This window comes from Talpa occidentalis, unplaced genomic scaffold (genome assembly GCF_014898055.3).
Source record: "Talpa occidentalis isolate TD23 unplaced genomic scaffold, MPIMG_talOcc4v2.1 talOcc4.6, whole genome shotgun sequence".
Classification (NCBI taxonomy): domain Eukaryota; kingdom Metazoa; phylum Chordata; class Mammalia; order Eulipotyphla; family Talpidae; genus Talpa; species Talpa occidentalis.
The window spans coordinates 100320307-100335008 of NW_023604972.1; the positions used below are offsets into that span (position 1 = coordinate 100320307).

General features: G+C 35.9%; 1 protein-coding gene across 14 annotated transcripts in view; it reads right to left on the reverse strand.

The window, feature by feature from the left end:
- The window catches only part of MEF2C (myocyte enhancer factor 2C), a 150202-nt gene that overhangs the window by 18077 nt on the left and 117423 nt on the right, over positions 1 to 14702 (reverse strand). For all 14 annotated transcript variants that reach the window (XM_037529264.2, XM_054688170.1, XM_054688171.1 and 11 more), the window contains one exon: positions 13236 to 13283. In XM_037529264.2, coding sequence (XP_037385161.1) covers positions 13236 to 13283 — 48 coding nt within the window. The remainder of the gene's footprint in view (positions 1 to 13235; positions 13284 to 14702) is intronic.

Genomic DNA, 14702 nt, shown 5'->3' on the forward strand with positions numbered 1-14702 from the left:
TTTAAATAAACAATCAAATGGAAAATTAGCAGGGTAATTTCAAAAGAAAGGAGGGGGGGGGAAGTCAGTTAGCAGTGCAATGAAGCTTGAATAGATCAGAAGAAACTAAAACCCCGGCTTGGTAGATGCCGATACTGGTTTGCATGGAGGAGTTATTTTGCTAAGCGGAAGTAAAACCGCTTCGTGAAATGTGTTGTCCTGTGATATGACAAGCACTAGGCCAGTGTGCGAAAATGGAAAATGCTTCACCGAGGCTCTGAGAAAAGGCTTTTTTTTTTTTTTTTCTTTAACATTTTCTACAGTAAACTCTCTGAGAAAATGCAACAAAACCTACATCTTTTTGCCCATATTTTAAACAATGATTTGGGGCAGCTGTTGGGAACAAAAGTAAACATACATTATAGTTTTTCATCCAATAAATACCTGAAAACTAAAAAATTGATTTGCAAGGCATTCTATTTTTCTCTTGGAATACTCCCTGTTATTTGGAAATTATGCCATTTTAGAAGATTAGTCACATATTTGAAGATGTTTACATATTGAATGTAAAATGTTTTGAACCACGATGACACTTCTGAAATTCATATTTTTAGAGCATAAAGTTATTTTCAAGAACAAATAAATTCTGCCTTTTACCGGTGAATTTCTGCTGTTTTTAGCATATTGTGCCAGCTAGCATTTTGGAGCCGTATAATAACCATTTCTGTTTCCAGCCACCAAGTTGTTATTCTTTTGGCATAATATAGATTCAAGAAAGCAAGACTGTGGATCCTAAACCAGTGATATAGAAACCTATCATTTGAAAATCAATGATGAATACATGCGTGTGGTTTACTGCTAAGAAGAGCCTGCATTTAAACCAGCTCGGAAACCGCGGCCTCCTCCCTCCCTCAGAAGGCTGTGGCCTGTGTTTGAGGCTGTTGTCCTTCCTACCTTAAGATAAATTCACCAAAGAGAACCGTCTCATTTAAAGTCAGGGGTCGGGGAGGTGGGAAACGCCACCTCGCAATAACCTTCTAATATACAGAGTCAACCTTTCTTCATGCTATGTTTAAAAATTACCCTCCGCCTAGACAATTATCAATTTAGATGTGACTGTATGCAGATGTCACATTCCCCTCACCACTTAAAAGCACAAAAATTATAAAGCACGAGTGAATGGATTTCCTGATTATAGATTATAAGAAAATGAAGAACAGGCCAATTTTAGAGTCAGTTTGTTTCATAGTTTCATTTGATTAAAAATATTGTTTTACATTTAAGAAAACAAGCAGCGCATTCACGATATAATTTCTATAAAGAATAATAGAATCTACCTCAATTGGTTACAAGTTTCTAAACACTCTTATTAAAACTAGTGTAAATATACAGAACTTGAAATGTGGCATTAGGAGAAAAAAAAAATTTTTTTTCTCTCCAGTTAAGTTGAAAACACTTGCTGCCTTTTAAAATTGACTCCTATTTTAAGAAGTTGTAAATTTAAATAACATATTCCTGGCTTAAGATGTTGTGAGGAGGACATTTTGCCTTGTCTCACAGAGCTCGACTGAGCGTTCATTCTCCTAAATCCAAAGTTCTGAAACTTTCTCTTATTTAGATATTTAGACATTATGAGACTTTTTTCACTTGCTTTTTTTCCTTTCCTTTTCTGGGATTTTCAATTATAAATACAAGAAATGAATTATGAAACCAATAAGTTAAAAAAAAAAAAACAGTCTATGGACCAAGGCTAATTTTTTTCATTGGCACAATTTTTTCCCCAGTCTTTCAAATCATTGTTTTGGAATATTCCCTCTCTCTCTTCCAACTTCATATCTAATCAGAGACCAAAAGTTGTTAATTTTTCTTCAAAAATGCCTCTCTCTATCTCTACTGCCACGATCCTATTTTAGGTTTTCATTGACCTTTGACTAGGTCTTTCAATAACCCCTCATTCAGGTCCCTGTTCTATAGCTGATAAGTTTTTTTCCAGGTCTGGAGATGGGCTTCAGGGAGGATGTAAGCTCCTTAGAGCAGCATGCACACTTTTGGATTATGTATGATAAAAAATCTAATGTACTATCCCAACCCACCAGGGAAATCTTTCTGAAGTGCCCATTCCATCATGTTCCATTTCGAATCATGCTTGACACTGTAGCAGTGCCCTGTGTGGTTCTCAGAACTGTGCATAGTTTCACCCATGCTATGTATCTAACCTAATTTCCAACAGTCAAGACCAAGTTCAAGGTACTTGAATACGCCTGAGTCTTTAGTCTTGCAAGTCAATGACCAGCAAGATTTGCTTTCCCATTTAACTCAAATTCATCTTTTAAGGATCATTTAATGACCCAACTCTTTATGATGCCTTCAGTCCACCTCAAATTTGCTCTCCTCTAAACTTCTCTGCAATTAAAGGCAGCGACATGCTGCAGAGTACTAGTTCTGTAAGTGTTTCTTGTGGATGCAGAACAGATAAACAGAATATGTTGAGAAAATTAGTAATTATTAGGAAAGGCACTACGTTACTGAGGGAGTGGGAAATGAAAACTGAAAATGAAATGAGTAGCTTATTAATTTCAAAAATCAAGGGTCTCTCCTCTATGGTACTTGAGAATATTTTCTATTTTAGATACTGTTTACATACTGATGACCAAATACATCATTGAGACAAACTGCTTATCAACCATGTAATATGAAAGTGAGAGGAGGGAATCAAGGCAGTGCTCGCCTGCTAAATTTGTTTACAGAGAGGTAAGTGATGCTTCCTTCTCACCTGTTAATCATTTCATAGCACATTACCTTAGCTATCCACAAGTGGTAGAATCAAATAAAGTAAAATTTTCCTTAATAAAAAAGAAAACTCAGAGACACTGGGCCTTTTCTCCTAAATGACAAGAGCTAACTGCATAGGCTGTTTTTACATCAAGATGAATCCCAGTGATAATTTATTCATACAGAACTTTCCACCAAAAGATGGACTTCATGATATCCTAGGAAAAAGAATGATGGAAATGATGGAAAGGAGACAACTAGCATTTCATCTGATGACAGAGAGTGAGTTCCTGGTGAAAGGGTATTCATAAGCTCAGACTCACAACTGTATCTGAGGACTGGATGCCTATGACGATAACTTACCATGTATTTGAGAGTATGCAGCTTTCAGAAGATGGAAACATAGGTTTGACAAACATGAGTTTGTCAAATGGAGCTAACTTTACACTGTAGATTTATATTAAACTTTAGAAAATAAGTAGTCAAAGTTAGTTTGTGAGTGGTGTCATCATTACCTCTCTGTATTAGGGAAATAATTGTGGCAGGAGAAAGGATGGATTAAGAATTAGACTGCTCTGGGGAAGCTAGTTAGGATGCCCTGGCTATAGAATACATGAGGACTGAAGTCTGATGAGGAAGCAGGATCAGAGATTTACAAGGCAGATGGGAGTCAAGGACAAAGGAGGATAAAGTAGATAAATCCAGGTTCTAAGTTATGTCCTATTAGAGTTTCTTCTACCATATCGAGCCTTAGTTTTCTCAATGCTAATTCATGATTTCATTAATAAAAGAAGCAAAAAAAGGATTTGAATTAGAGATTTCCATCTACCTGTCTAGGGCAGCGATCATCCTGAACACGCAATAATGTTAACACAGCAAACACTCTTTAAGTTATTATGTACCAACAATATTAATGTTAATATCAATATTAATATCATGCACTTGGAATACTGAGAACACTACCAGGCACCTAGCAACCGCTTTTGGAGTATTGGCTATTAGATACAGATATAAAACACCTTTAGTTCTCACGATGACAACTCTGTGAAATCCTAATAGTATCCTCGTGTTACATGATGAGGAAAGTGAAGAACAGAGAGGTTCAGTAACTTGTCCGCTGTCAACCAGCTATCACCTGCAGGAGCTGTGATTTGAACTCAGCAGTGTGTCCCAAGTCCCTCCTCTGAAGGACTGCACTGCTGTTTGAGAACTGGTCATGCGTGAGACTTTGAGAAGTCTGTGTGATATCTAATTCTAAAATGACAGGAATCCAAAGAAATAGAGGAAATAAGTGAAGTGTGAGATTAGGGATATGAGACTCAAAGGCTCTTCTAAGTCAGAGGTGACATGGAAGCTTAAGGACACGTTACATGGTCGATGTGGCCATCATAAACAACAGTTCTGGTTGAGAAGACACATGTAACGCTGGTGTTCCAAACCACATTCTGGTATTCTTTTGGATAAATAAATATTTACAAATAGGAAATATTGGGTTTAGCTACACTAAATGCCAGAGCAGTTGTTTAACTTTCAGTGTGCTATTTTGAGTGGATAATTAAGTATGCGTTTAAAGGTAGATTTTGTAGATTTTATAATATTTTAGCCAATAATTTTCTCTTTGTAATGGAGGGTAAAGGTGTTTACCAATGAGATCAGCTTCTATTAGAACCAATCAACGTGATCATGAAATGTCCAGAATTTTATAGTATCCACCAACAGTTGTTATCTGATAGGCAATTTCTAATATTAAGGTATAGAAAAATTACTTTGTTTAGTAATTTGCTAGTGGCAGCTTATTTTTGCAAATTTGGAGCAAACTGCCACAAGAAAACATTAAGTGGGACATACAGCTGAATTGCCGCTGTTTTCCTTACTTTTTTTTTTCCTGTCATTAGAACAATTTTGAATACATTTATAATATTCTGCCTTGTTAAACTATGAAGATGTCACCCCCATCAATTAAGATTTTTTTTTAAGAATTTTTATTTTATATTTATTTATTTTTTAAAAGATTTATTTTATTTATATAAGCACTGGGTACAGTCAGAAGCACGGGAGGGTGAGAGAATTCACCAGAGCCAGAGCAGGGAGCAGAGCAGGCAGAAGGACCGAAGTACGCTGCTGAGGGGAGCAGAGGGCGGCAGGAGAGGTCTGCGCGCCATGCGGGACCCTCCTCTGGCTGCAGAGGCTGCAGGCAGCTTTGCAACCCAGCGCTCAACCGCTGTGCCACCGGGGAGGCCCCAATTAAGATTTTAACATGAGTTAGTTTCTGATATCAGGACGTTGTTTTGTGTCACAAATAAACATATGTGTGTTCACAAAAAATTATTTAAAATTGTACACACTGTAAACTTGCTCATACAGTTTACCACTCTGCTAGAAGTAACACTCTTATCAGAGGTTTTAGTGAAGAATTACTAAGACCTTCTAGACTAACCCCATACTACTTTGCCCTGAGTGACTGAATTCTGTTAAAAACACTAGGAACTGTAAGTTATTTAGTTGTTGTGACTCACGATTTTTTTTTTTTTTTTTGAGGGAAAGGGATATCTTTTTCATGGGGATGACTGTAAGAGAAAAGGCAACCACAAAACATTTGGAGGTTAGAAATTTGGGAATGATGAAAATTTCAATGTCTACAGTAGATTGGGGGCAAATCAGATTTCTGATTCTTATCCTGCTAAAGACTCCTGATTATAGATTCTTAAATTAAAAAAATCCAAGTTTCACTCTATCTGGGAGTTTCTTAGGGAAAAAAATATAATAATGCATAATGTTAGATGTGAAGTAAGTCCTGTGAAACCTCAGCACTTTTTGTGGTGTATTCTTAGAAAAATACCCCAAGAACACACCAAAGCCAAGACTATTCTTGGCTGTACCGGTTAGAGGGCAGCAGACATTCTAAAAAGAGATTTGTCTCTTCTGCTGGACCATGTCACCCTGATGTTGAACCAGATCTGCACGGATTTCACATCTACCCCCTTTGTCCTTGAGTTTCTTGGACATGTTTTCTTTAGTATCTTTTATGAAAATTAAAGGTCCATCTACCAACTAGATTCTTAACTGGAAACATTCAGCACATACAGTACACTCTGGGTTGTAAGGCAGAAGGGAAAACTTGTACTGATTACTAAATTGCTTTTCCAAAGACGAAGGGTCTGTGTCTTTAAGTAGGTTTATCTTGGCAAGCGACTCTCATTTATCCTGTCATGTGGGTCAGGCAGTATCATCCTAATTTCTGTCAGATGAGAAAACTGAGGTTCAGGGAGCTTCTGTGATTTGTCAATAAAGGGGGAGCTTTGATTTGAATCCAAAACACAAGCTGCTTCCACACATTATTACAAAAGACAGATGTTTCAGATTTAGAATGTATCCCTGTATTTTCCCTCTCTCTGAATATAGGCTTCATTTACAAATAAAGAAGAAATTGACAATCTGATCTTTCCAGTACAAAAAGGCACTCAAAATATCATTCAACTTTGAGTACTGATTTTCTGAAGGGATAGTTTTTAATTGCATTGTAAAAATTATATTGAACCTTGCTATCTTCAAAAAATTCCACTTAACAATGAATGATAGATTTATGACTCACTTAATTGTTCACTTCTTGCGATTTTGGGGCTGTCTCTTTGCTAAAAATGAGGGGGTGTCTTCATTATTGACACAATCGCTCATTCTTTCAGTCACTTTTATAAACAAAAATATTGAGACAGTATAAATTAGAGAGAACGTGACAGAAGAGAAAGAATAATTACTTGTGGTTTTAACATTAACACAACTGCTGCAAACACATCAGAAGATCATAATGTTCAAAGTGAAATGTGTTGCACTGAACTGTACTGCACTTCCAGTCTGCCTCAAATTTATTAACATACCCTCTTTACTCCCGCCCATGAGAGCAGGGCCCCACTCAAGGCACAGGAACCAGGATTATTGAACTGTATTAAGCTAAACTGTGCTTTGTTTAGGAAATCAAGATGACAGACAATGGCAATACTAACAATAACTAACATTTATTTTATTTATTTATTTTTTAAAGATTTATTTATTTATGCATACAAGAACTGGGGTACAAGCCAGAGGTGTGGGGGGAGAGAGGATTCATCAGAGACAGAGTGGGGAACTGAACAGACCAACTGACTGAAATATGCTGCTGAGGGGAGCAGTGGGTGAGACAGGAGAGGTCGGCTGCGCCATGTGGGTTAGCTCCCTGGCTGGGGATCGAACTAGTGCTGCAGTGGCTGCAGATTGCTTCATAGTGCTGGGAGGCCCCATAGCTAACATTTATTAACAATCACTTACTCTGGGGCCTCCCTGGTGGCGCAGCGGTTGAGCGCTGGGTTGCGAAGCTGCCCGCGGCCTCTGTAGCGCCGGTTCGATTCCCGGCTGCTCCCCGGCCACCGGAGGAGGGTCCCACATGGCCCGCAGACCTCTCCTGCCGCCCGCTGCTTCCCTCAGCAGTGTACCTCCGTCCCTCTGCCTGCTCTGCTCCCTGCTCTGGCTCTGGTGAATTCTCTCACCCTCCCACGCTTCTGACTGTACCCAGTGCATGTATAAACAAACAAACAAAAAACAAAATAAATAAATAAAAACATGCCTCTAAAAAAAAAAAAAAAAAAAAACAGTCACTTACTCTGGGGCAGAAACTGCCAGGTGCCTAGCATCATTGATGAGCTCATTTAATTTTCAGAACAATTCTGCAAAATGGGAATTCACACTTTTCAAGGGCAATAATGTCATCTCTAAAATAATTGTATATCATGTATTTTTCTCGGTTTGTTTATTTTCCTAATTCTCTTCCTCTGGCTATTTTCCCAAATTGTTCCTTAAGCAAAAATTTCACTTGAGTTGTATTTTCAGTTGATGATTTTGTAGTTTTTTCTCTGAGTTGCTAACCATTAAGAAACAGTTCCTTTTTCACCATTGTTATGTAAATTAACATGTTCAAATATGTAAATTGACCACAGATTTAGATGTTCTATTTTTACTCTATTTTTATAAACTATATGATCATAGCAGGGTTCCCCCCCACACACACTATAAATACAATGTAATTAGTTCTTTACCATAACTGGGGATCGTAAGTGGAGTCTGAGGTCAAAAAACTGTGAAAGGAGGGCCAGTGTTTAGTTAAGAAAATATTAAGTTCAGTTATAACAAACGAAATGGAGCAGTAAGAGGTAAACCCAGTGAATACCTATCCTGTGGTTACATCTGTAGCTCATAAAGTGGAATTGTTTAGGTGTTGGTACAACATTGTTTCCTTTAGTTTAATGTAAACTAAAGAATATATTTAATTTGATCTTTCAAATATGAGGCTGCTTCATGACTATATATTCTTTGAACTGAAATTCTAGTGAAGCATACTATGTAAGTCTCACTGTAACATTTAAATGACCAGCATAAGGTTTGTCTAAAAACAGCAAATTACACTCTTGGCCAACAGCCTTGAAGCCCAGAAAAGTCCCTGGTAGGTAAAAAAAAAAATGATTTCAAAAAGAGGGGTTTTTTAACCACATCCCTCCTTCAGCATCTACTGTCTATTGGTGCACAGTATCATCACTGATCTTTTCTTCAAGTTTTAGCTCCCCCCCAAAATCTTAGGGGATGCCAGAAACAGGGGAGAGAGAAAGAATAGTGTACAAGGAGAACTGCTAAGAGAAAATCACAAATGATGAATAAACTAATATTTTAGTTTAAAATGACCAAAGTTTTATCAGATTAAATGAAATGGGATATGAGTGGAGACCAAGTTTCACAGACCAAGTTATTGAATATATTAGAAGGGTTGGGAATCAAAAGGATGTAATTTGTGAGATTGGAAATCATGTAGAAAGGACTCTACAGGCTGTTGAAACAGCCAGAATTTATAATTTGGAATTTCATTTTTCCCTCCTGAAATCAAACTCCTTAAGAACCACGTCAAAACCAAGAGGTTGAAAGCAGATTCTGTAGCAGCCTGACTTGGCCCGTAACATTCTTCATTTGTCTTTGCTTTGACCTGCCTCTCTCACTTCAACAATAGCCCTTAGAGAAAGGTGTCCAGGCACTGCTTTATTTATAATTTTCTAGGTCTTGTATATGGGAAGTGGACACTGATTTTCCTGGCATTAGCTGTGATTACATGCTGTACATCCTCCAACTAGAAGACTATGTATTATTTTTCCTTTTATAAATCCAGATAACCTTGGTTTGGTTTAAAAATATCATTGTTACTTAATTTCACAGATAATAATAAAGCAATGCTTTATTTATAATTTGGGTGAACTCCCAAGGTAAAGCTGCAAGTAAATTCAGTGTTTTTATTCAGAATAATTCAAACTAACTAATACTTTCAAAACAAAAATCCAGTACCAACAGATTTTTTTACATGCCGCTTACTAATACTTAAAAAAGTAATATAAAATTATATTTTATATTAACAAAAATAGTGCTTTTTTTTTTTAATCTGAGAACAACGAAAAGATATCTTCCCCTTCCTTGAATACTGCAACTTAAATTTCTGTTGTGTTAGGCAACAAAAATGCAAACTTGTTATAGGCAATCCTTTTAGACTGAATTTTTAACCACTTCACTGGTATTTTAAATCACTGTGTTAAGAATTGCAGAGAAGTCCTTTTGGGTGATAAGAAAGTCAAGAATTTTTTGATAAGTATTCTCAAAAACAAATACTTGAACAATAATGGTATCAATACAGTCATTATACATGCCCTTCACTTCTCACTAAGTCCTATTTTAGAATGTGCTCTTTTTTTTTTTCAATGTTAAATGAATTACCAAAAAAGCCAACTAAATTTTATGTTTATATGACCATAAAACATTGAGTGTAAATGGACTCTCAAGATATCGATGTTTATTTCCTTATGTGAACACTAAATTCAAAGGTTCTAAGTCACAGCCTAAGGTCTCACTAGATGGAGACTTTACAGTGTGAAGTCAGCTCTCCTTATTCACCGCTCAGTGATTTATCCACAGCAGTACATTGCCACCAAGTCTCCATGTATTTAGCTGATATAAATTAAGCATTCCAGAAGTGACAATGCTTGACAACCAAATGCATAAAATAGTAAACAATTAACAATCAAAATAAGGAAACAGCTGTTAGTTTCTTTTTATATAAAATTATATCTAATTTACAATAAATGCCAATTAAAATTATTAACCAATATACATAAATCTCTTTTGCCTTATTGTCAAATAGCTCTGTAGACTGAAAATTCTTTTAAATTTTCAGAGATTCCTAAAGGCTTTCTCTCGCTGTCTTTTTCATCTCAATCATGAATCAGTAAATCTTTGAGCATACTGGTATCTCCTGCTCAATACGAAGCAAGAATGAGGAAGAGATGCATAAATCTGCCTGGAATAATTAGGAAAGGATTTTCTCAGTGACCGAGCTGAATTTTGAGGGTGGTAAGGCATGCTCACTTGGTAGCATGAAGCAGGAGAGTGGGAGGAACATGGACATGAGGGTCAGCAGCCTCAACATTGGGAGGCAGCAGCACAACGTCCTGGTGAAAAGCAGGGACTGCAGACCGACTGCCTGGGCTCGACCTTGGACAATAACTTCATCTCTCTATGCTTGCCCCTGGTGTAGTGCATGAGTTTCTACTTTAAAGCACTGCTGTGACAGTAAACAATTTACTTTTTGTAAAGTACATAGCAAGAGCAATTTAATGCTTGCTATTATTACAGTTGGAATACTAGGTTCTTGATAGTAGTAGCAGAAGTTAAGAGAGTTTTACTGGAGAGTAGGGGTGGGCCAGAGATGGGAGGTTTATGGTTCATTCTAATTGAACTGGGAAGCCACTGCTGGATTTTAGGTTATGTGGATGAAAATCTAGAACTTGTTTAAGTCTCTGAGAAAGGTTAATCAGATGGGAGTGGGATGCAGTGTGAGGTAGGATGATGAATTAGGGGGCTCTGGAAATGGTCTTGGGCGTGGTTATGAGCCTGAACAAGTGTAGTACACAGAAGTGGTAAGAAAGGGGTAAACTGAGGAAATACGTGGAGACAGAATTGGTATGATGTGGTGATTCACGGTGTGCTGGGATGAGGGAGAAGGAGGGCTTGGAGGCTGGATAGGAAAGGTGCAATCCAATTAGGAAGCTGAGCTGAAAAAGAGAATGCTTACCTGTTTGCTCTTTTGCTATTTATAGACACATAATAAATGTTAAATTTACTCCTTCCTTCATGAGACTATCCCTTTCTACAAGTTGAGATGATCTGATTTTTTAAAAAATGAGAAAGACTGAAAAATATTTAACTTAATTGCAAGACTTGCTACTTAACCTCAGAGTTTCTAACTTCATTTGAGACCCTGAATTGCAATGACAATATTCAAAATTTGGTCATTTTGCTTTAATTTTCTTTTCTGAACTATAGAGACATTCTGGCTGGTCTTATTTGCCCCCTGATGTTATGTGACTCTCTGACATCAGTACAGATATATTCAGCTTTGATGTATGATACTAGCCAGCATGAGAATGAAAGGGAAGATATCTGAGCTGGTCATCAGGACATGACAACCAAGCTCAAGACTTAGAAGCATCTGCAACAGGTGTTCCCTGGAATCAGAGTTAGAAAGGGCTTCTCCCTCTATTTTTAAAAAGTGGGGAATATCTCTGTCCCTATAAAAAGCATAGAAAGCATCACTATATATAGAAACTGTGAAAATTAAATATTTATGGATACAAGATTCAATGACCAAGATACAATACTTAATATCATGAGAGTGGAGCAACTGAGAATCTTTTTTTGTTTCTTTCAGTGTTTGAAGCTGAAATTCTCATGCCTATGGCAGAGGTCCTAAATTAGGAGGGTGAATTTGCTAAACTTGTAAGATGTTTTTAGTTCAATGATGCTATACCCTATTTGTGGTTAACTTTTATGCTTATAAGATTGAATGTCTTCTCGATCCCTGGAGAGTCATTAACTTAGTGGACTGTCTGGGAATTGACAATGACAGCATAATTGAGCAACCAAACACTTCTTATTTTCAATCTAGGATTCTAAAGCATTATAGCTATTAAGCAGTAACAAGGCCACTTCCATCAAGTGGAATAGCCCCCTCCCCCTACCACATACTTTTTCAGTACTTTTAATAATTTTCATCACCCTACTGGTTGTTACTATAAAAGCAAGCAAACTGGTAGTGAGATACTGAGAAAAATATTATAGTATTTTTCTTATATTATTTTTTTTCTTGGCCTTTGTGACAACCCAATTCTCAGTCCCAACCATTCCCTCTAATGATAGCGTTTGGCAGAGACCTGAATGCATGAAACAGTGGTCTGGTTTTGATCTGGTTTTGTAATTGTGAGACTACAATCTGGTCATAAAGTACTTTTAAAGGAAAAAAAAGCACTTTATTTCAATGTCAGCAAAATGATATAATGAGTTCACTCATTAATTCAACTCTACTTAACTTTTAAAAGATAAAATAGGAAGCACTGTCATCAATTCTGTTTGTTAATTCACTGTGTAGTGCTAACACTTTTCCTTTACTATTCACTGCATTAGTGAAGAGCCAAAATCAGAAGTGAGAAACATTACCCCCTCCATGGATCTCTCTCTCTCTTTCATCTATGTATGTATCAATGTTTTATATATTTTTCTTTATCTTCTTTCTTATAATTAACAGACTATTATATCTGACCCTGGCAAAATATTTTAATTAGGTTGTCCGTGGATATTTCAATATACTTGAATTTTTTTGACATTTCAAAAATAACCTTGTGTCATTCACGTCTGCCTCCTACCATTTTAAATGTATAGCATGTTTCAGCTTCAGGAATTACCATGGTTACTTGTTATGCCAATAGTGAGCTGCAGTTAGCATTGGAAAGTTCTGTGCTATCTTGCCTCTGCATTGAAAATGACATCAATATCTCAATAATCAAATAATCTGAATTAAAATGGAACCTTGGAGAGGTATGACTATGAGGCAATTGACCATTATGGAAGAAGTTCTTAAGAGCTGAAATATATCTGAGACTTTTTTGGGGCTCTCTATAGTCATATTCTCTGAGGGCTCACTTAGGTGCCAAATGTAGTTTTAAATTATTAACAATATTGTTGATGATTATAATCTCACATTTCCTTTTCTGTATGTATTTTTTCTTCAGGAGTTCAGTACTTTTTTGAATAGGAAGTGATTCGTATTTAGCATTATACAATTAACAGAACACTCAAATAGTATGGCTTGCTAAAGGTACTCTCGTGCCCAGCAATAGGATTCATTTGATTTGATCAGAGCCCTAAATTTTCTGATTATGTTCACTAGTTGAAATTTTTTAAGGAACGCTCTTCTAAGTTACTATCCAATCACTCCTGCTTCATTAAATTGATTTAGAAATTCTAGGGGCCATTTTCTCATGCCTCTTACAAATCTCTCTGCTTTGTTCAAAAGACTGAGTTCCTGAAAATAACCCAGTACAGAAATCCTGAACAATGAATCACAGTGCAGTATAGAAATCTCCACTCACCTGCACTGGTGCCTGCACCGGATGTGAGGTCTCCACCCATCAGACCACCTATGGATTAAAGAGAAGGTCAAAAGGAGGAAGGCTAAAGGCCCACAAATCAACATAACTTACCTTTGGCAACCTCAGTATTTTATCCTCTCGCTAGAGTCCTGAATTTGTAAAGTATTACCTAAGTCAGATGGCTGACATTTGTTTTATTGTGACATGCTGTGCTCAAACATTAAAAATACATTCACTCACTGACATTTTGCAGAATATTTTTTTCTAAGTTAGATTACATTTTAAAAATCCAGTCTTTGAGTGGTTTCTGAATTGTATTATTTCCAAGTCTAGTTTTACCTAGTTTTATAGAAAATTAAGAAAAGAGCAAGGTTTATTATATGCTTAAATAGCCATGTATTTGATGTTTAAGTCTTAGTAAATATATTTTATACACATAATTTTGTGTAATTTTGAGCACTTTATCTATGTACCCACAGCAAATGATTTAATTTATTCCCTGAATTTTACTTCCTGACACAGAAAAGATACATAAAACAAAATGTAATTCATTGTTAACTTAATGTGTATTTAAATTTGGCAATGTTTATTTAATAACTTGGGATTTCTCAATATGATATTGAATTTAATAATTACTTGTAGTTATTAAGGCAAAAAAGTTAGCCGAAAGAATAATATGAGATAAATTATCTTCTAATTGCTTGTAAGCTATCCTCTAGTTTTGGAATTAGAAGAAAATGCATTTTAAGAAAATGTTTATTATTTCCAAATAATTTTTTAAAATAAAATATGACCATTTTTGAGCATGAGCTCATCAAATAAGAAGTTCAACTGTAGGAATAAATTTTGTTATTGAAAATTCTTATGAAAAATTTCAATCATATTTAAAGGTATAGGGAATGGCATAAAGAATTTTTTTATACACACCTCTCAATTCAAGATTTATCAAGAACTTTTTATTTGACTGATTTTTTGACTGCATTTTCTATATGAAGTTTCTGTGCTAGAAAGTTATACATGTTTAGTTCTAAGGCAGATATTTAAGTGCTCTAAAGAAAAAGTTCTTCTGTGAATAAATTGCTTCTAGTACAGTTATGTGTGCTTAAGACATATTAAAAGTTGCTTTTAATACAGTTATGTGTGCCTTAGACATATTAAAAATTTTTAAAATTTCCTGAATTTTTTTTGAAAATAAAGTGTAAATATATAGTGATTTGTGGCATATGATTTAGAAATACAATTACTTTTGATGCTTCTTTTGGAAAAATGAAGGAGTTGTTTAATTATATCCAATACACATTTTCTTAGTTCCTACTGGGAGATTGGCAAATCAAGAGGGCATTCTTCCCTTGGAGATCCTTTAATTCTGGTGCAAATTAGATGTACATGGTTACATTAATTACAATGGATTTAAGTATGAAGAATGGCTGAACTTTCCCTGAGTAATAATGTCTTTTTTTCTGGGAC